We start from the raw sequence: 20891 nt of genomic DNA, 5'->3' as shown, positions 1-20891 counted from the left end.
TCATAGAAGAATTGATGCATTTGAGTTATGGTGTTGGAGGAGAATATTGAAAGTGCCATGGGCTGCCAAAAGAACCAACAATCTGTGTTGGAAGAAATGCAGCCAGAGTGCAAGTTAGAGGCCAGGATGGCCAAAACTTTGACTCTCATACTTCGGGCATATTTTCAGGAGGGACCAGTCACTGGAGAAAGATAACATGTTTGGTAAGGTGGATGGTCAGAGAAAAAGAGGAATCCAGCAAGATGAATTGAACAAGTGGCAGCATCAATGGGCTCAAGTGTGGCAACAATAGTGAGATTGGCCCAGGATCAGGCAGTGTTTCATTCTGATGTGCATAACTTCGCTATGAGTCAGTACTGACTCCATGGCACCTAACCAGAACAACAAGAATGTCCTTCAGTGAACCATATCATTGATGTAGACTTGAATCCAACTCAAATGTTTCATAAATGTTAACTGTTATTTTTATTGGACACTCAGTACTGTTTACCGAATGTATGAACCTAGCATGTAAATGTGATCCTAGAATGGTACTGTAAGATAAGCAATGGACTGTTAAGAACAAAGTCAGAGGTTTAAACCATGAGTAGCTCCTTGGAAACCCTATACAGGGTCACTGTGAGTTGGAACTGATTTAACTTCATTTAACAACAAGAACAACAACATCTAAATGGGCATCTAATAATTGTTGACTCAATTCTCTTGGTGGTGCAAATAATTTGTACTCAACTACTATGGATTGGCATTACAAACACACTCAGTGGCACTATGATAGAAAATCCTGATATCTGCTTCTGTAAGATTGCAACTAAAAAAATCGTATGGAGCACAGTTCTCTCTAACACATGAGGTCCTGAGTCAAAAACTCAACGGCAATGGGTTTTGTTTTATCATACTGTTGATCAAATAAGTGAATGGTTAATATATCCTCAAAACTTAATATAGTGTATCACACACAATAGATGTTCAATAAAACCCATTGCATGGCTAACTGGCTGGAAGAGATCCTATCTGTGCCTGTTCTGAAGAAAGAAGATCCAACAGAATGCAGAAATTATCAAGCAGTATCATTAATAGCACATGCAAGTAAAGTTTTGCTGAAAATAATTCAAACGTGATTGCAGTCATACACCAATAGGGAACTGCCAGAAATTGAAACCCTATTTTGATGAGGATTTGAAAAGAGAGATTGCATTACTGGTATCAAATGGATCTTAAAACAGAAAATATCAGAAAGGTGTTTACATATGTTTTACTGACTATATAGAGACATTCAACTGTGTGTATCATAACAAACTATGGGTGACATTTCAAAGAATGGGAATTCAAGAACATTTAATTGTGCTCATGTGGAACCTGTACATATACCAAGATTCAGTCTATCAAAGAAAACATCTTAGGAAAGATGTGTGTCAGAATTGTATCCTTTCATTCTATATATTCAATGTATATTCTGAGCAAATAATCTGAGAAACTGGACTATTTAAAGAATGCAGCATCAGAATGGACAGAGGGCTCATTAACAACCTCTGATGTGCAGATTATACAGTCTTAGTTACTGAAAATGAAAAGGACTTGAAGCTCTTACTGATGAAGGTCAAAGACTATGACCTTTAATATAGATTACACCTCAACGTAAAGAAAAGGAATTCATGAAAATGATATTGAAGTGTATCCAAGTGCTCCACCGAAGGGTAGATAAAAATAAGGAAGAAGTCAGGAAAGTGCTACAGGAACAATCAAATAAGATAGAAATAGCATTGGAAACAATTCAAATTCTGCAAAAACAGGTAAAATACTTAATAATACAACATCAGGAAAGGACAATACACTGAAAGGGCAAAAGAGTAGAACTGAAGAGATGGAAGCCAGAACTAGCAAGCTGGAAGGCAAATCTTTCAATACTGCTAAGATAAAAAAGCAAGAAGAAAAAAGGACTAAAAAACATGAAGAAAGTCTAAGACTCATGGTGGACAACATGAAGAGGAATAACTTGAGAATTATTGGAATTCCAGAACAGTAAGAATCATTGAAGACCACAGAGGAGCTAGTTGAAGGGTTGCTGGAAGAAAATTTCCCTAACATCCTGAAAAATGAAAAGATAGTCATTCAAGAAGATCAACAAACCCCTGGAAGGATAGACACCCCCCAAAAAATCACCAATCACCAAGACATATCATAATCAAGCTGTTCAAAATCAAAGATAAATAGAGAATCCTGAAAGCAGGTAGGGAAAAGAGAAGTGTTACTTAAAAAAGCAAGCAAATATGATTAAGCTCTGATCTTTCAGCAGAAGCCATGCTTCTGAAGGTGGCAGAGGAGAGACATATATAAATCCCTGAAAGAAAAAACAAAACAAAAAACTGCCAACCAAGAATCATCTACCCAAAAAAGCTGTCAATCAAATATGATGGTGCAATTAAAACATTCCAGGATAAACAAAAGCTAAGGGACTTGGTCAAAGCTAACCCAGCATTTCAAAACATCCTAAAGGTAGTTCTTTGGACTAAGAACAAACAACAACCAGAGATTGACATACATGGCAGCACCACCTGGAACTCAATTGACAGATGAAAGAATCCAGAACAAAACAAAACCACAAGAACAAATTCAAAGGATCTGGGAGGTCAGTCTATGATCAAAACAATTACAATGTGAAAGAAGGTAAAAAATATAGAACAGAGATCCCGGTGATGAGGAGGTCAGGTAGATTGCGAGGTAAAACAGACTGTTTTAATTGGAGGGAAAAGTTAATAGAATATAGGGTAACCTTAACGAAAATTAATACTTCACAACATACCAAGAAAATGAAAATTCAAGAAGAGGATGGAAACTTTAAAAATATGAAGCTTAAGAAAAGATACACATACTAAAAAGAAAGAAAAAAAAAAAACCTTTTTTTTTTTTTGGTTACCAGGGGTGGGAGGGAGGGCTGGTAGAACACAGGTTAGGGGATAGACACATCATAGTTTGGGTGTGGTGAGGGCAATACACAAGAAGCGGGAGGGAGATGGAAGAACAAGGTAGATAAGGGAACACTTAGGCAGGTTTCCATGGGTTAAATGGGCAGAGGTAAATAGTTATGTATGCTCAAACTTGGACTAATGGGACTCTGTTATACAGGGATCGAGGCATAGTCTGAATGGGTAAAAGAGGGGAAATAATATTAAGATGCCTGACTGTCCTATGAATGTTGGTTTCCCTTGCCTACTATTGTAAAACAGACACTTGAGTGTGACAACAAGGAATATTCAGAAACATAATTATAGAAAAAAAAGCCCATTTTCAACTGATTGGAATACCTAAATGGAGTTCTAGAACTAGCCTGGTGAAATAGGCTTACTGCGGAGCCTTTGTAGGGTATAGGACTTTTAGGTGGAATCCTGAGCCCCATCCAGAGCCTTCTAGATGGGGCATTCCCACTTGAAAGGACATGAAGACCAGCCTGGAGTGGCTAGAGGAACAGAAGATACTTCTTGAAAGAAAGATCAGCAGGAACAATTGGAAACAAAAGCAGCAGTCTGACTGGCTACTACAAAGAACAAGCAAGTTTTTCACCAGGGAGACATCAAGTCAAGCAATCAAGTCCCTTCAGGACAAACCCACCTCCATGACTGAAACTCAAAGGGATCACACAAGCAGGCATGTAAGCTTGCTAGCGACCACACTGATCTACTGGTGAGTAGAAGTGGGGGCAAAGGCAGCAATGAAGATATGGGCTGAGTTTGACCACATTCCATAGACTCCCATTGACCTGGCAATTGGTCCAAACTGTGGTGAGACCTGAGGACTCCTAAACCCATGGACACGCACCTAACCATGGAGGGCTATTTCTGAGAGTGAAGCATCCAGCTGATATAAAGTGAGGGGAGATGTATAAGAACACCCAAACTTACAGCTAGTACCCATTTTACCTAGCTTCAATGACTTGATGATCAGAACTCAAATAAAGGATGATTAAATTTGACAAAGGAAACAAGCATAAATTGATACAATTTGATGAACTTGACCTATACTTATGGATGTAGCAGTTCAAAATACCAACTGAGAGGGAAGGAGTCTTCACATTAAGGAACAAACTTATCCCCTCTGTACAAAGGGTTGATAGGGATGGGCAACTTAGACATTGGATAAGTAAATGGGGGTATAAAGGCACGAAGTGACTGGCTTACAAATTTTCAAGAGAGTGTTTAGTTTCAGAGTGTGCAGGGGAAGGCATAGTACCTACTGAATTGTTTCCATCTTGTCTAGACAGATCTGGTGAAAGGAGATGGGGATAAGATTCTTATGATTCAATAGTGAGTAACTGTTATCATGACTAAGTGTAATTGTCACTACTGTAAAGATACAAGTTTTGTAACATAAAGGGGGGGAGTAGTTAAACTTACATCCAGGAACAGAGGCCCCAAGGGAGAAGAGCACGAGCAGAATGTGGGATCCTATCCAGAGAAGCAGCGACACCAGAGATGGAGGCAAAGATGATAGAGCAATTGAGGACATTAGACTCATGGAGAGAGAAAGGTTGTATGCTGGTGGCCAGGAGGCAGGCTTGCAGAATGTGCCCTTTGGTTGTTTAAATGGTTATATATTCTTGAGTGTTTTTGTGTATATCATAAACGAAACAAAACATAGGGAATATAAGCAAATACCACTGAATGGTGATGCATGGAGAGCATTATAATCATTGCAATGAGACAAAATATAATAGGATAATTGCAGAACTGATGTTCTTCATGTAAACTATCACTCAACTCACAATAAAAGCTTTAAAAAAATTCAGGAGCAAAGATGACATTTTGGGGAATAAGGTGTGCCTGAACCAAGCCATGGTATTTTCAGTCACCTCATATGCATTCAAAAGCTGGCAATGAACAAGGAAAACTGGAAAATAATTGATGCGTTTGAATTATGGTGCTGCCAAAGAATTTTGAACATACCGTGGATGATCAGGGAAGGGATAAGTATATTTTGGAAGAAATTTTGTCAGAATGCTTCTTAGAAGTAAGGATGGTGACATTTTATTTCACATACTTTGGCTATGTTATCAGGAGGGACAAGACTCTGGAAAATGGTATGATACTTAGGGGGGGAAAAGACCCTCAATGAGATGGCATTATATAGTAGTTGGAACAGGGGCTCAAACACATCACTGATTGTGAGGATAGCATAGGACAGAATGTTTCCTTTTGTGGTACAAAGGATCACTACGAGTTGTACCAGACTTGATATTATCTAAGAAAAAGCCCTGGAGTGGCACTGTAGGATAAGCACTAGACTGCAAGGTTGGTTTGAACCACAAGGTCGGTAGTTCAAACTCACCAGCTATTCTTTGGAAACTCTATACAGGGTTGCTACAAGTTGGAACCGACTCGATAGCACTTAACAACAAGAAGAATAATGAATCTTTACAGAAACAGACTATATGACATCTGTCACCCACAAAGCAGCTGGTGAGTTTGAACTGTCAAGCTCTTATCAGTATAAAACTTATCCACTAGCCACTGTGATATTTTGCTCAATAAGTTTGCACTGAATTAAACTAGTTTACTTCTGACTTATGGGAGTGTGGTGGTTCCATAAGATAAGCAACAGACTGAAATCCAACAGTCATTCTGTGGGAGAAAGATGAGGCTTTCAGTTCCCACAAAGATTTAAAGCCTCAGAAACCCTATGTTGTTGTTACATGCCATCTAGTCGATTCTGACGCATATCAACCCTGTATAGGGTTTCCAAGGAGCAGCTGGTGGGCTTGAACCACTGACCTTGCAGTTCAAATGACTTTACAATCTGATGCATTAGCCCACAGCGCCACACCAGGACTCCCAGAAACCCTATGCAGGGTCATTATGAGTTGGAACTGACTTGATGGCACTTTAACAACATAACTTCTGATTAATAGCTACATGCTAGAAGAGTTTGTCACTTAATGCATTTTGTTTCATGTTTGAGACTTGGATGTTGTACTCATTTCCTCTTGCTGCTATAACAAGTTACCACAAAATCATCAGCTGTTCTCAGGACCAATTTGATGGCAATTAACAACAATGGATTGAAACAGTGCATGATTATTATCTTACATTTGACAAGGGTTTCACTGGGTTAAAAGCAATGAGTTCTCAGGACTGTGTTCTCTTCTGAAAGCTCTAGGAGAAAATCCATTGTGTTAACTTTGTCCAGCTTCTTCTGGAGGAAGCTGCCTGCATTCCTTAGCTCATGGCCCCTTCCTCCATCTTCACAGTCATTGATAGCTGGTTATATCTTTTGCACATTACATCATTCTGACTCTGACTCTTCTGTATCCTTCCTCAACATATAAGGATTTTTATTATTACTCTGGGACCACCCAGGTAATCCAGAACAATCTTCCTATTTTAAAGTCAGATGATTAGCAACCTTCAAATTATCTACACCCTTAATCTCTTTGTCATGGAAGGGACATAATTCATACATTTTATGGATTAGGATGTGAACATCTGCCTATCATAGATGTTAATGTCAGTCTTGTATTATACATCAATCTTTTATATATAAATCAATTCTGAATCCAAGTAACACAATTTATCTTGCCTATAGGTGCCTGGCCTCAAATTGATTCAGCTAAGTCTTCCTATTTTGTTTCTGATTCAGTACAAGTTGTTTGGTGTGTCTGATTATCACATTTACAGAAAGCTTGCTATTTGTTTGGCACTTTTTGACTAATATCCCAGTACCAGCTGCTCTCAAATGGATTCAGATTCATGGGGACCCCATTTGTCTCAGAGTAGAACTGTGCTTTATGGGATTTTTGTGGTTGTAACCCTTTTGTAAGCAGATTATTTGGCTTTTGTTCTGAGGCATCTCGGGATGGGTTAGAACAGACAACCTTTCAGCTAGCAGCATAGTACTTAACTGTTTGTGCCACTCAGGGACTCCTCTACTAGCTTAAAACATAAAACAACCCAAATCCATTACCCGGAGTCAATTCTAACTCTCTAGAGGACAGAGTAGGATTTCCAGACATGAAGTGCCACATTCTTCTCCAGTGGAATGGCGGGCTTTAGTCACTGACCCTTTGTTTAGTAGTGAAATACTCAATCACTGCGTTCCTAGGAGCCCTTCACACTTCAATATTGGTGTTGTTGTTGTTGTTAAATGCTGTCATGTTGGTTCCAACTCACAGCGACCCTGTTCAGGGTTTCCAAGGAGTAGCTGGTGAGTTTGAACCACTGACCTTGTGGTCTAGTGTTTATCCTACAGTGCCACACCAGGGCTCCTTCTCACTGGTCTTACCTAATCTAAATTCACTTATCCTGCAAGGTGTGTACTAGTATCATTATCTCTGTCTGCAGTATGAAAATTGAGGCTTAGAGATGTGCAGTCATTGGCCTAAGGTCACACAGCTAGCAAGTAGCAAAGCTCTGATCTCAGTGTTCTGAGGCAGGCAGAGTGCTTTCAAGAGTGTGGGTGCTGCTGAGAGACTCAAAGACGCTCTCTACAAGCAGAGTTATGTTTTTCAAGCTTTGCTACCTCCATGCCTTCAGCTACATTATGTTGCAAAGTTGTCCTGAAATAGCCCTTCTCCAGGTCACATCCACAGTGGTGAAGGAGGGAAATCATCAAAATAAGGGAGAGGGAAGGGGGCAACTGAGAAAGCCACAGTGTTTCTGGTCTCTACCTATACCTGCTCCTTCCCATATGATTAATACCCACCTAATTCCTGGTGTGGCACTGTAGAATTGCTCTAGACTACACACCACAGGGTGAGCAGTTCAAACCCACCGGCTGCTCCTCAGATACTCTATACAGGGTCATTATGAATCAGAATTGATTCAAAGGTACGTAACAACAACAACAACTCCTCCTGAAAAAGCATTTTCATAACATGCCAGGGTTAAGACTTTTCTGCCTCAATTCCAAGGAGTCCTTGAGTGATCCATTCACTTATTTACACTGATAATGACTGAGTTCTTAGAGGATCCTTTGGTATTCAAGAGGAAGGTGGGGAATTTTAAGTTAAACACTGCAAGAACTAGAAAAAGAAAGTTCTCATGCAGAGCATAAGGGAATAGGGAAAATGATGTTTGAGCAGAAGAGGAGAAGGATTTACACAGGCAGGAGAAGGATTTACACAGGCAGGATTGAGAGGGGACTTGCCTTCTAGAAAATGGGACTAGGTAAGTGAAGAAGCATAAAAGAAAAAAGCACAGAAAGTGCTTGGAAAATCTAACCTAAAATTCTGTATTTAAATTGGGACAGAACTACAAAGCCAGAAAGGTTTGATGATGACAGTGGGGAGTGTGATTACCGAAACCAAGACCAAGAACGCTGCCGTCGAGTTGATTCCAACTCATAGCGAACCTGTATATATGAAGAATTGTCTATGTGTCAGGCACTGTAGGATAAGCAAAGGATCAAAAGTTCAGTTTGAACCATAAGCTCGTCAGTTCAAACTCACCATTCATTCCTTAGAAACCCTATACTTGGTCGCTGTGAGTTGGAACTGAGTCAATGGCACTTAATAACACCACCAATCTCATTACACCTAGTGATATCTCAATGAAATGGAGATTGTTGTTATCTCCATTATGTTGTTATTATCAAGTGCCATTGAGTCAGTTCCGACTCAGGGTGATCTTGCTGTTCAAACCAAGCTTGCGGTCCAGTGCTATAGTGCCACACCAGGACTCCATGATAGAGAGGAAGAAATGATGACATAACATTCCTACTACATACATGGGGAAACTAAAGAACAGGAAGCTTGTCGAAAGTCATACAAGTCTCTTTTGTCTGGTTCCAGAGTCTGTATTCCTAAAGATCATGCTGTGAGCTATAAGCCATTCCACTGGGGTCCCTGGGCTTTGAGTCTGGACTCAGCAGTCATGAAAATTTGATGAGCCATACAGTCCAGGTATGTAGAGAAGATTAATTTGACAAAGGATGTGTTTCCACACTGTGAGTTAGAGATTAGCCACTGACACATCCATCCACAGAAATGAAGTATCTCTGGATCATCCCTCCATACCTCCCACGAAAGCAGAGAGGCATCATTTCTTCTTTCTGGAAACTTTCTATCCATCCCTTAACTGGTCTCATCTCCCCCAACCCTGGCTTACCCCGGTCAGCATCATAAATGTAGACAAATTTCTGCCACTTGTAATGGTCGATGATGCTGATGAGGGCATCCTGTAGCTCAGGGCGCAGCTGGAGGACAAATTGATTGGATGTGTCGACAGGAAAGCTCGGGGTAATGAAGCAGACATGGAGGGCCCCACAGAAGGAGGTCAGCATGTTGACAGTCCTCCGCTCATAAAACCCAAAGATGGCATACACTCCTTTGGAGAACTGAGAACAAACTGGAAGAGAAAAGAAGGATAAAACGGTATGAGACACTATAAACAAGCTATCAAACAGTTCCCAAACTAATTCATGCATCTGTCCATTCATCCAACCCATCACTCATCCATCTATCTATCATCCATCCACCACCCATCCAATTAGCCAATCCATCATCCTTTCAACACAAGAATCTATCCAAATGTCTGTTCATTCTACTTATTCATCCATTCCACATAATCCACCCCCCATCTGTCTAATACAATATTGATTAGGTGGTTATTACATTCCTCAAGGACTCCTGGAGTGGCAACATAAGGTAAGCACTGGACTACGTGGTTGATCTCAACTGCAAGGTCAGTGGTTCCAACTCACCAGTCACTCCCTGGAAGCCCTCTACAGGGTCGCTATGAGTAGGAACTAACTTGAAAGCACTTAACATCAACAACAACATTATATACCTCAGGAGCCCTGGTAGTGTAGTGAGTGATGTGTTGGGCTACTAACACCAAGGCCAGCAGTTGGAATCCACTGGACTCAACTGTGCTCATGAGGAAATCTATACATAGAGCAAGAAAGATGAGACTTGCGGCTTCTGTAAAGACTTGTAACCTTGGAAATCCTATACAGGGTGGCTATGAGATGGAACTAACTAAATGACACACAGCAATAGCAGCATTTTATAGCTTAAGGAGTCTTAGTGGCAAACTAACCACAAGGTCACTGGTTCAAACCCACCAGCTGTTCTCACTGCTCCACAGGGAGAAAGATGAGGCCATCTGCTTTCATATAGATTTCCAGTCTTGAAAATACTATATATGGATGCTGTCAGTTGAAATTTACTGGATGGCAGTGAATTTATTAAATGCCTTCACTACTATCGGAAATTCGGTAGTCTGAATCCACCAGGTGCTCAGTGGGAGAAAGATGTGGAAGTCTGTTTCTGAAAAGACTTCCAGTCTTGGGAACCCTCTGAGGCAATTCTACTCTGTCCTATGGGTCTCTATAGGGCTACCATAAATCAGAATGGATTAGATAGAAATGGCTTATTATATGCCAGATGTTGTCATGGTTATTAATTATAGTATCCATGTATAGAAAGCATACTTATGTGTTATCTCACTTTACCTTTACAATGAAAAGGAATGGGATGATTCTATCACCTGTTAAAGGGGAAAGGAATTTAACACAACCTGGGCATATCTGAGCTGCACAATCCCACTGTCTCCTAATCCAATGATCTTTCCATTACTCTGCCTAAGGTAAAGTATAAAACAATGCTACAAAGAAGGAAGTCTGCCAGCTATTGCTGCCGATACACGCTTAAGAAAACAATTGTTTATTTCCCCAGCCTAGCCTTTAGCTTTCACTGTACATTTCTCTGCTGATGTTTATTTTGTGCTTGTACATCCTGCTAGCTGATTTGCAGACCTCCCAGTATATCAACCATAGTAATAGCTTAGCCATGTGAACATCCCCAAAGGATGCATTTTGTAGCATCCCTGTGAAGTTACCAATTCTGGTTTGCAGTTGGTTAGATTTCAGATTAGAATACAATGCCAGTCAAGACCAAGGCTAAACTCCAGGTCAGTAAGGTACTGAGCTTTATTTTAATATGTGATACAGGATGAAAAAGGAGGTCTGGTAGCAAAGTGGGTTACATGTTGGACTGTTATCCACAGGTCAGAAGTTCAAATTCACCAGCTGCTGCATGGGAGAAAGATGAGGCTTTCTGCTTGTGTAAAGATTTGTAGCCTGAAAGTCCAATACAGGGTCGCTATGATTTGGAACAGATTCAGTGGCAAACAACCATCTCAGGGTGAGGTTCATAGTCTTTATCTGGTCAGGGAACAAACCCCAACGCCATCCCCAATGTCTGAAAATTACCCTTTCAAGACAGTTAGGCAGGTGAGTCATTGTCATAATAATATTTTATAGTACCAGGTAGTCTTTTCACATATATTAGGCTATTTTATCCTCATCACTATTATCAATTTTTAAGATGAAAAAGCCCAGGTCTCAGATCCTGGGCTCTTTTTATCGCATTATCTGCTTCCACGACCCTAAATATGTCCTATGGAACAATGTGCTCCTTAAAGAGAGGAAAATAATTCTCTAGTCCAATATGCTTGGAAGATGATGTACATTCTGTTCCTATCTTGCGTTTTCACTAGCATAAATGATTTTGAGAGTCCTGTACTAACAAATCTTGCCTAATCTATTTGCCCCAGAATGTTTTTCTGGTGAACACTTACTCATGTATGGGCCATGCTGCACCAAATAATTCAATTAAACACTGGTCACTGGTTGCCTATGGAGTCCTGGTGTGGTGCTGTGGGTTAATGCGCCAGATTGCAAAGCCATTTGAACTGCAAGGTCAGCGGTTCAAGCTCACCAGCTGCTCCTTGGAAACCCTATACAGTGTTGCTATGGGTCAGAACCTACTCGACAACACTTCATAACAACAACTTTGGTTGCCTACTGTGGGTCTCAGTTCTCAGTCCCCAGAGAAATCATCATCACTTAAAGATATAGAGTGAGACACGGAAGTCATCTATCCAGACTCCCATCCACTGAAAACCAACTTTCCAACTATAGGAAGAAATACGACAGACAATAGTTAACACATGCTTACATACCTCCAGCTACTGGACACTCACTACCTCTACAGGCTCACAGTCCACTGTGATTCTTTCAAATCAGTATCTTATGAAAATCTGCTCTTAGCCCACTCCACAGCTCTCCTAATTTCTAAAGGTAGCTTTATGGCACTTAGTTTTATTAATTAAGAAGCTAGAGGCATCTTGTTCATTAAAAATAAAACAAAACAAAGCACATTGTTTTCTTTCTTTGTGCAAAACCTCTTAAAGGGTTATTGTCAGGTTTCCCATTGCACACAGAAAAAGTCCTAAACTTCAGACCTGCCTTCTGCTCTCTCCTACATTACAGTCTTCATTTTGCTTTCTGCTCTTGCCACACTGGTCTTTGCTCTGCTCCTTGGAATTGTGAGTTCATTCTGTCTTGGAGGATTCTGCATTGACTGATCCTTCCTCTGCCTGCAAGGTTCTTCCTTTGCCTCTTTGCATAGAGAACTCTTCAGTCATTGTATCTCAGTTCAAACATTGCCTCCTTGCAGAGGCCCTCCTTGACTACCTCATCTAAATACTGACTCTTCCCTCCTTCTCACCTCCAGCTCCTTCACTCCATCCTGTCTTGCTTCCGTCCCTTCTGAAATCATCATTATATGAAAAACATTTTCTTTTAAAATTGTGTATGCTGCTGTTGTTGCTAAGAACTGTTAAGTTGGTTCTGACTCATGGCAGTCCTGTATAGAGTTTCTGATGGGCACCTGGTGAGTTTGAACTGCCAACCTTGCAGTTCAATTCAACATTTTTCATATGTAAAGTCAGTGATAGCAATTACCTCGCTCACACCATGCAACCATAACCAATATTCATTACCAAATTATTCATCATCATAAACAGAAATTCAGTGCTTCCTGTGGTTGTTGTTGTGTATCTTCCAGTTAATTCCAACTCAGAGCTACCCCACATGACAGAGTAGAACTACCTCATAAAGTTTTCTTGGCTGTAATCTCTATTAGAGCAGATTGCCAGATCTTTCAGACACAGAGTCACTGTGGATTAAGCAGCCTAGCACTTTCTCATTGTGCCAGCTGGGTTCCTCAACGCTTTCTAGACAATGTGAAATCAAAAATCTTTGTTTTACTTGTATATGTTTGTCGCTGCTTAGGTCAACATGAATTCCTTGGAAACAAGGGTCTCATGTGTTCCCCCAAACCAGCACAATGCCTGGGGAACTTAATAATATTTGCTGAATGAATAATGAGTGCATGATGTGAGGAACACATGCCCCACAGATAGAATGGAATGGAACTGAACCACAACAGAGAGGTTCAACCTGGCCTTCTGTTCTGGATAGCTGTCTGATCATTAGCATTTGTTTGGATAATTGCATTCTGAGATGGCTGTTTATTTTCCACCACTCTCAATATTTTCTCCTTCACCCTAATGAGGACACTCATTCTTTTCAAAGTAGACAATAGGTGCTGTCTTAAAATGTCGATTGTAATTGCCAGAATCAAGATTTCCATAAATATGGATGTCTCCACCTGGAAACCTATATTGTGTATTATTTTTCCCATGTTAAATATAGATTTGTCAAAATGCACATTCCATCTTACAGAGTGAAGTGTATGGGGAGTACATAAGCCCCGTTAAAATATTATAATATGGTCTCTACGGTGTTTTTAGGATCTCTTCTCCCCTTGCTGCTATGAAATATTATCTTGTGGGATATAAATCTTATGTTCCAGATCTGTTCCTTTACATCATCTCCTTGATTTCACACATTTAGTTGGGCTTCCAGGGCCTTAATGGCTGGTGTTTCTAGCTAGGGTTTTAGAGGTCATGGAGGAAAAGGTGGGATGAGGGTAGAAGAATGGGAGGAGGCAGATTAAACACAGAGGAGGTCAAGATATTTTCCTCTCCCAGAAATTACATCCCTGTTTTCCCCAGAATGAAACCTACTGGAACAGTGGGTTAGGTGTTGGGCTACTAACCAAAAAATTGGCAATTCAAGCCTACCAATAATTCTGTGGAAGAAAGATGTGGCAATCTGTTTCTGTATAGATTTAAAGTCTCAGAAGCCCTATGGAGCAGTTCTACTTGTCCTATAGAATACCTATGTGTTGGAATCAACTCCATAGTAATGGGTTTGTTTTTTTCATTTGCTGTTTCCCTTCTGCAAAAGTCTCTTCCCTTAAACTGAGTGCTTTGCCCTCCAGGGCTGGAAGGGTACAATTGTCCCTTTATTCTCTAAAGGAGCATGGCTCAGAGGTAGCCTAACCTGGACTTATACTAAATAACCAATGGCTTCCACAGTTATTGAATATTTGACCTTCAACCTGCCTCTTCATTTCTGCTAAACCAGAGTAGCATCAGAGGACATGATACACTGTCAACCCAAGGCCTGTGGGAGAATGCCTTCACTAGAAAAATGTTGAGAAATACTCATATAATTAGTACGTGTGAGGCATTTCTTTGAATCTGTCACAATAAATATTCAATAAGGACACATAATGTGGTCTTGTAGAAGAAGTACTAGATTACATGCCAGCAGATTGAATTTTGTTTTTGATTTAATCACTACAAAATACTTGTGTGACCCTCAGCAAATTCCACATATTCCCTGGCCTTAGTTTTCCCATCTGTAAAATGATAGTTTTATTCCATGATATTTAACATTCCTCCAGGCTCTAACTTTCTATCTAGATTGCAGTCTAATTAATTGGAAAATACTTAATGAGTAGAAAATACTATACTTATTCATTGGTCAGATTTTTCACAGGGAAAGGACTCCAAGGTCTTGGATTTGATTGTACCAAAATCTTGGCATCCAATCTAAATGCTTATACTTCCTTCCAGAGCATTGCTATCATTTCTAATCCATTGTGTGAGTTAGTTACCTAGTAGAGAGTGGAATAAAGGAGTGCTAGAGATAGGGCCTGCATTATAAGATGTGGCAGGCAAGAGAGAAGAAACCAGGACATTAAAAAGCAGAATCAGAACTCTACTGTGTCTAATTATAGACCCTCAGCATGATGGTGTTGAATCAGAGTAGGCTGGACCATGTGGTATCTGCCATTTAAGAAAATAGCGGTGGATACAATGCCTTCTGATAGTAATAAATAAAAGCTAACATCTGAGCACCGACTAAGTGCCAGATACCACCCAAGGACTTTCCTGTGCATCAACTCCTTTCATGTCACAAGGTAGACTGCTGTGTTGTTGTTATGTACTGATGAGTCAGTTCTGACTCATAGTGACCCTGAGTGAACAGGGTTTTTGAGGCTTTAAATCTTTGTTGGCTTTAAATCTTTGTTGTTGTTGTTGTTATGTGCCGTGGAGTCAGTTCCGACTCATAGCAATCCTGTACAGGGTTTCCGGGGCTATAAATCTTTATGGGAGCAGAAAGCCTCATCTTTATCCACCAGAGTGGCCAGTGGGTTCGAACTGATGACTTTGCAGTTAGAAATCCAGTGTGAAACCCACTATGCCACCAGAGCTTAAGGTAGACTACAATTTAGGAAAGAAAGGCCAGCGACAAGCACAAGACAAAGCAAGATCTCAGCTCTACAACTCTGGGTATAGAGTGTGAACACTCGTCTGTGATGTTGTTGCTATATGACGTCAAGTTGGCTCCAACTCACAGCAACCCTGTATAGGGTTTCTGAGGAACCATTGGTAGGTTTGAACTGCTGACCTTGTGGGTCAGAGTCCAGTGTTTACCCTACTGAGCTACCACACTCCCTCTCTGTGATCTACTACCCTCAAAAACATAAGAGGAGAGTCCTAGTGTGGAGCTTTAGGATAAGAACTGAACTTCTAACTCCAAAGTCAGCAGTTCCAATCCCTGGTCATGCCTTGGAAATCCTACACAGGATCACTATGAATCAAACTGACTTAACAACAAAATGTAGGGAGGCACAGTGACTCTGTAGGAGAAACACTGGACTGCAAACCAAGGCTGGTGGTTTGAGCCCTACCAGTGCTCCTGGTACAAAGATGAGAGCTTTAACTCCAGCAAATATTTACAAAGCCCCAGAAACAAAAATACAACTGGGTGTGGTACTTCATGTATATCCCCTATGTTGTTGTTGTAAGTGCTGTGAAGTCAGTTCTGACTCACAGTGACCCTGTATAAAGTTTCCAAGAAGCAGCTGGTGGGTTTGAACTGCTGACCTTGTGGCTAACAGTCCAGTGCTTATCCCACAGTGCTATATCCCCTCTTGCTGTTGTTGTTACGTGCTGTGGAGTTGGTTCCGACTCATAGTGACCATGTACAGGATTTCCGAGGCTGTAAATCTTTACGGGAGCAGAAATCCTCATCTTTCTCCTGCATAACAGCTGGTAGTTTTGAACTGCTGACCTTGAGGTTCATAGTCCAATTCGTAACCACTATGCTACCAGAACTCCTTATATCCCCTCTACTCTGTGGAAATTCTAATGAGCACATATATGTATATTTATCCTGTTAGTTGTCTATTGGAGTCCTAGTTTGGCACTGCAGGATAAGCACTGGATTTCTCAGAGGTTAAAACCCACCAGCCACTCCCTGGAAACCCTATACAGGGTTGCTATGAGTCAGAACTGACTCGCTAGTGCTTCACACTTAACAACAGCAACAATAGCAGTTGTCTATTCACCCACCCATCCCACCTCATCATCAAGCTTTTAGACATTATGGTAACAATGAGAGAGATAGAAAACTACCCAGGCAAAAGTAACTCAGTATAGTGCTGTGGCAGGGAAGAGTACAGGGTTCAGGCAAGGACATCTAGCCTTCCGGGACCTCAAAGTAAGCTCCCCACAGAAAGCAGTGGCATTAGGCAGGAGAGGGGACTGGGTGTAATTGTGTATGCATAAAGAACATTTCAGGTAGAAGGAACATAGGCAGCAAAGGTCTGGCAGGGAAAGAAGAGACTGGGCTCACTTGGGAACCCTGCCAGGGTTGTCAGATTCCGAGGTCCCTGCCTCCAAGACATTTTGTAGCAGAATGTTTCCAACAATCAGAATGAGTGAAAAACGAGGCCAGGAATTCCCTCTTGGAGAGGCAGAAGGGCAGAAACTGGCAAGGGCAGGAAACCCACACACAGCATAGTGCTGGGTAACCAATTCTATCCCAGGTTTGCTCAGGCCTCTTTGATAATCACTCCTTGTTAAGGCATCATCCACTTAGTATCAATAAATCTTCCAACCCTGGGCACTTGCCCTGACAGCTCTCTCCCAGGGAGGGAACTCCTGGTATTAGCAACTCTTTTTTTTTTTTTTTATTGTCACTTCATTTAAGGCCTTTTCACCGACATTTCTCTTGGGCTCCTGGCTCCAGTCCCTGGGAATGTGGCAGCCTTACTGTAAATAGTGGATAATGAGCTGACAGGACAGCTTCATTTTGGGAGAGAGAAATAGAAAGTGTGAGTGGGTGGGGGACTTTTAGACACCCATTCCTGTTCACAAATCATTCCATTTTTATTGGTGGGAATGATATTCTCAATCTAATTCTAACCTTGTGATGTTAAGTGTACTTTCATTCAGAGGCTAGAGGGCTGCTTGACCTCTTTATGTGCTCTTTTATTCCAGAAAAAATAAGTCCACCACACGCAAAGAATTACCATTGTCGTTGTTGTTAAGTGCCAAGGAGTTGGTTCCTCCTCATAGCAACCCTGTATAGTTGCTATGGTGGGTTTGAACCCCCATCCTTGCAGTTAGCTGTCCAGTGCCTATTCGACAAAGCCGCACCAGGATTTCATGATAAATATAAATTGTTTCCATCCTGTCTAAACCATGTCACAAGTACTTGGGATTCCTATAGTTTCTGGGAAGTGGGGACTGCCTAGGTAAAACCTATTATTCCTTGCAACGACTATTTATTGAGCAACAGAAACTAATATCACCAGAAAATTGGGGCACAGAGATGACACAAGGAAAGACATGTTTCCTGCCTTCACAGGATTTACCAGTAATCTTCTAGGTTTTACATCAAGGGAAGTCCTGCTGTTGCACTGTGGGTTAAGGTGCTTGACTGCAAAGCTGATTTGTACCACATGGTTGGCGGTTCAAGCTCACCAGCTGCTCCTTGGAAACCCTACATAGAGTTGCTATTTGTCAGAACCAACTCAACAGCACTTAACAACAATAAGAAAACCAACTGTTGTCCAGGGTTTAAATGAGGAAAGATCTGTCTGGGAATGCAATAGTTAACTGCAGATAAACAAATACATGATCATAACTACCTTTGCAGTCAGTATTGGCCAGTATTTACTATAAGCCAGGTTTTGAGCTAAGCACCTTGTGTCTATATTCAAGCGAAAAAACAAACAAAACTCTCAAACTAATTAGCGTGAGTCAACTCTGACTCACGGTATGCCCATGTGTGTCAGAATAAAACCCTGCTCCATACGATTTTCAATGACTGTTTTGTTTTTCTAAAATAGATCATCAGGCCTTTTTTCTGAGACACCTCTGGGTAGATTCGAACCACCAACTTCCAGTTAGTAGCTGAGTACTTAGCTGTCTACGCCACTCAGGGATTGTCTAAGCAGAGGACCAGTACTGAGGTGAGAGAGTGGGAGGGGCATTAGAGAAACTCCAGAAACATCCCCATGGCTGGGGTGGGAGCTATGGTACCGAGTTGAGATGGCTGGGGACTTGATTGTCCATGACCTTGTAAGGGTTAAAGGTGTTAAGTTCCTGTGTAATTCATCAGCCTCACATGTCACTTGGCTTTGGGTTTCTCTCAGCTTCTTGGAGCGCAGCTGGGATATGGTGGCAAAGGGAGATTCGGAAGAGGAGCAGCCATCATTGCCACTCAGATTTGTGCCATTTATTATGAAACATGGGTATTAATGACCAGACACTGAAAACCAATGAGATGTGATGCTCCACATGAGGCTAAGAATTAGATACAAGGCTGGGCACTTTGGTCTCGGAATTTAGACTCACATTTCAGGCTGACATATCAAAGCAGGGGAGAGGGAAGAGGGAAACTGAAAACTTCTCAGGTGCCTGATGTGGTTCCAGAGATGTCAATGCAAGGAAGCAATTCTGAACAAGTCCCTTCCTTCCCTCTTCAGGCAGCGTATCTCCCATCTGCACAAGAGGACTTTACACTAAATCAATGCTTCTCAAACTTTTGGTTTAATAGAGGAGAAATGTAAACACTTGTATTCATTGGGGAGCCTAGCCGTATAGTTCTATACATTAAAGATTTCCTATTTATTTTATGTTATCTTTCTTCTAGCTATGTATTCATCTATACGTCTAACAAATATTTACTAAGCATTTAGTACATGTCAAGCAGCAAGCTGGGCTAGTGGAATACAACACAGGCTATGACAAGCACTTGCTGTAATGGAGCTGAGTGTCTAGAGAGGGCAGAGAACACTAGGAAGAAAGGTCTGGTGATCTACTTAGTCAATGAATGTGCGATGGCTCACAAGAGAACATTGTCCCATAGTGCCATAAGATGAAGCACCTAGGTAGGTAGTACTACATAATGGGCACTAAATGGATTCAAGTATGGCAGTGATTGTGCAGTGTTTCATTCTGTTGTAGATGGAGCTGCCACGAATCACAGCCAACTCAATGACAACTCAGAACAAACTGTTAGGAAGAAAATAAAATGAAATGATATTTGAGTAAATATTACTTTAGATAAGATGTCAGGGAAACCTTCTCAGAGGATGTTAATATTTGAATTAAGAAATGGATTATGCGAAGGAGTTGCTGGACAAAGGGTCAGAGAAACAATTTCAAACAGAAGAAACATCGAGTGTAAATACATGGAACTAGGCTCAGGAGCTAGACTGGTGACCTTGAGAAATAAAAAGATGACTTTTTATTTTGAGAAACAGATTTCTCTCAAGATAAATTACATTATATTGAGAAATAAAAAGTGTATGTGTAGTGTGGTGTTGTTGTTAGTGCCGTTGAGTCAGTTCTAATGCACAACAACCCTGTGTAGGGTTTTCAAGACCATAAATATTTGCTGGAGCAGAATTCTCATCTTACTCCCACTGAGTGACTGGTGGGCTTGCACCAATGACCCTGTAGTTTTAGTAGTGGTGGTGTGCTGTGGAGTTGGTTCCAACTCATAGTGACCATGTATAGGGTTTCTGAGGCTGTAAATAAATATTAACAGGGTCAGAAAGCCTCATCTTTCTCCTATGGAACAGCTGGTAGTTTCAAACTTCTGACCTTGAGGTTAGCAGCCCAACTTGTAGCCACCACACTACCAGAGACCCTTAGCAGTCCAGTGTTTATCCTACAGAGCCACTGCATACCCTCATTTGTAGCAGTGTTGTTAAGTTCCTCAAGTTGTTTCTGACTCATAATGGCCATGTATAAGGCTTCCAAGGAGTGGCTGGTGGGTTTGAACTGCCAACTTTGTGGTTTGCAGTCCAGTACTGATCCTACTGGAATTGAGAAAAAAAAAGGGTAGCGATGAAGGTGAAGAGAAACAGATTACATAATTCTTTCATCAAAGTGAAAGCTCTTCTAAGGTGTATGGTAAAGTCCTGGTGTGGCGCTGTGAGTTAATGCTCTGGACTGCAAGATCGGTTTGAAATGCAAGGTCGGTGGTTCTAGCTCACCAGCTGCTCCTCAGAAGCCCTATACAGGCTCGCTATGAGTCGGAACCAACTTGATGTCACTTAACAACATGATATACAGTGCTTTGCATGTGTCTTGGGTATCTATGACTCACGTCACTACAGGAGAGACAGAGTATAAGGGAGGTTATTCTGACTCAGTGGGATAACTTGAAAAGTGGGAAAGGGAATGTCTTCTAACTTATGTGCAATGAGACTACAAAGGTACAACACTCAGTGAATTCACAGTGTGGATGCTGTTGTCTTCAGCTTGTTTTAGGCCTTGAACATTCATTCTTACTCTTGCTCCATCCAGCACAGTCTTCTCATAATGCCTCTGCATTATAATGGGAAGAGAATCTTTCAGAGATATTTAATATAATACACAATATATCTTATGTGTACTCTC

General features: G+C 41.1%; 1 protein-coding gene across 5 annotated transcripts in view; it reads right to left on the bottom strand.

Moving 5' to 3' along the window:
• Window positions 1-20891, bottom strand: part of GRIA1 (glutamate receptor, ionotropic, AMPA 1) — a 579065-nt gene that overhangs the window by 277306 nt on the left and 280868 nt on the right. For 4 of the 5 annotated variants that reach the window (XM_006863902.1, XM_006863903.1, XM_006863905.1 and 1 more), the window contains exon 3: window positions 9093-9332. The exons of the other annotated variant lie outside the window; for it this stretch is intronic. In XM_006863902.1, the coding sequence (XP_006863964.1) occupies window positions 9093-9332 (240 nt within the window). The remainder of the gene's footprint in view (window positions 1-9092; window positions 9333-20891) is intronic. 5 annotated transcript variants of the gene reach the window in all.

Source organism: Chrysochloris asiatica, unplaced genomic scaffold (genome assembly GCF_000296735.1).
Source record: "Chrysochloris asiatica unplaced genomic scaffold, ChrAsi1.0 scaffold00057, whole genome shotgun sequence".
NCBI classification, from domain to species: domain Eukaryota; kingdom Metazoa; phylum Chordata; class Mammalia; order Afrosoricida; family Chrysochloridae; genus Chrysochloris; species Chrysochloris asiatica.
This window is presented reverse-complemented; position numbering and strand designations above follow the sequence as displayed.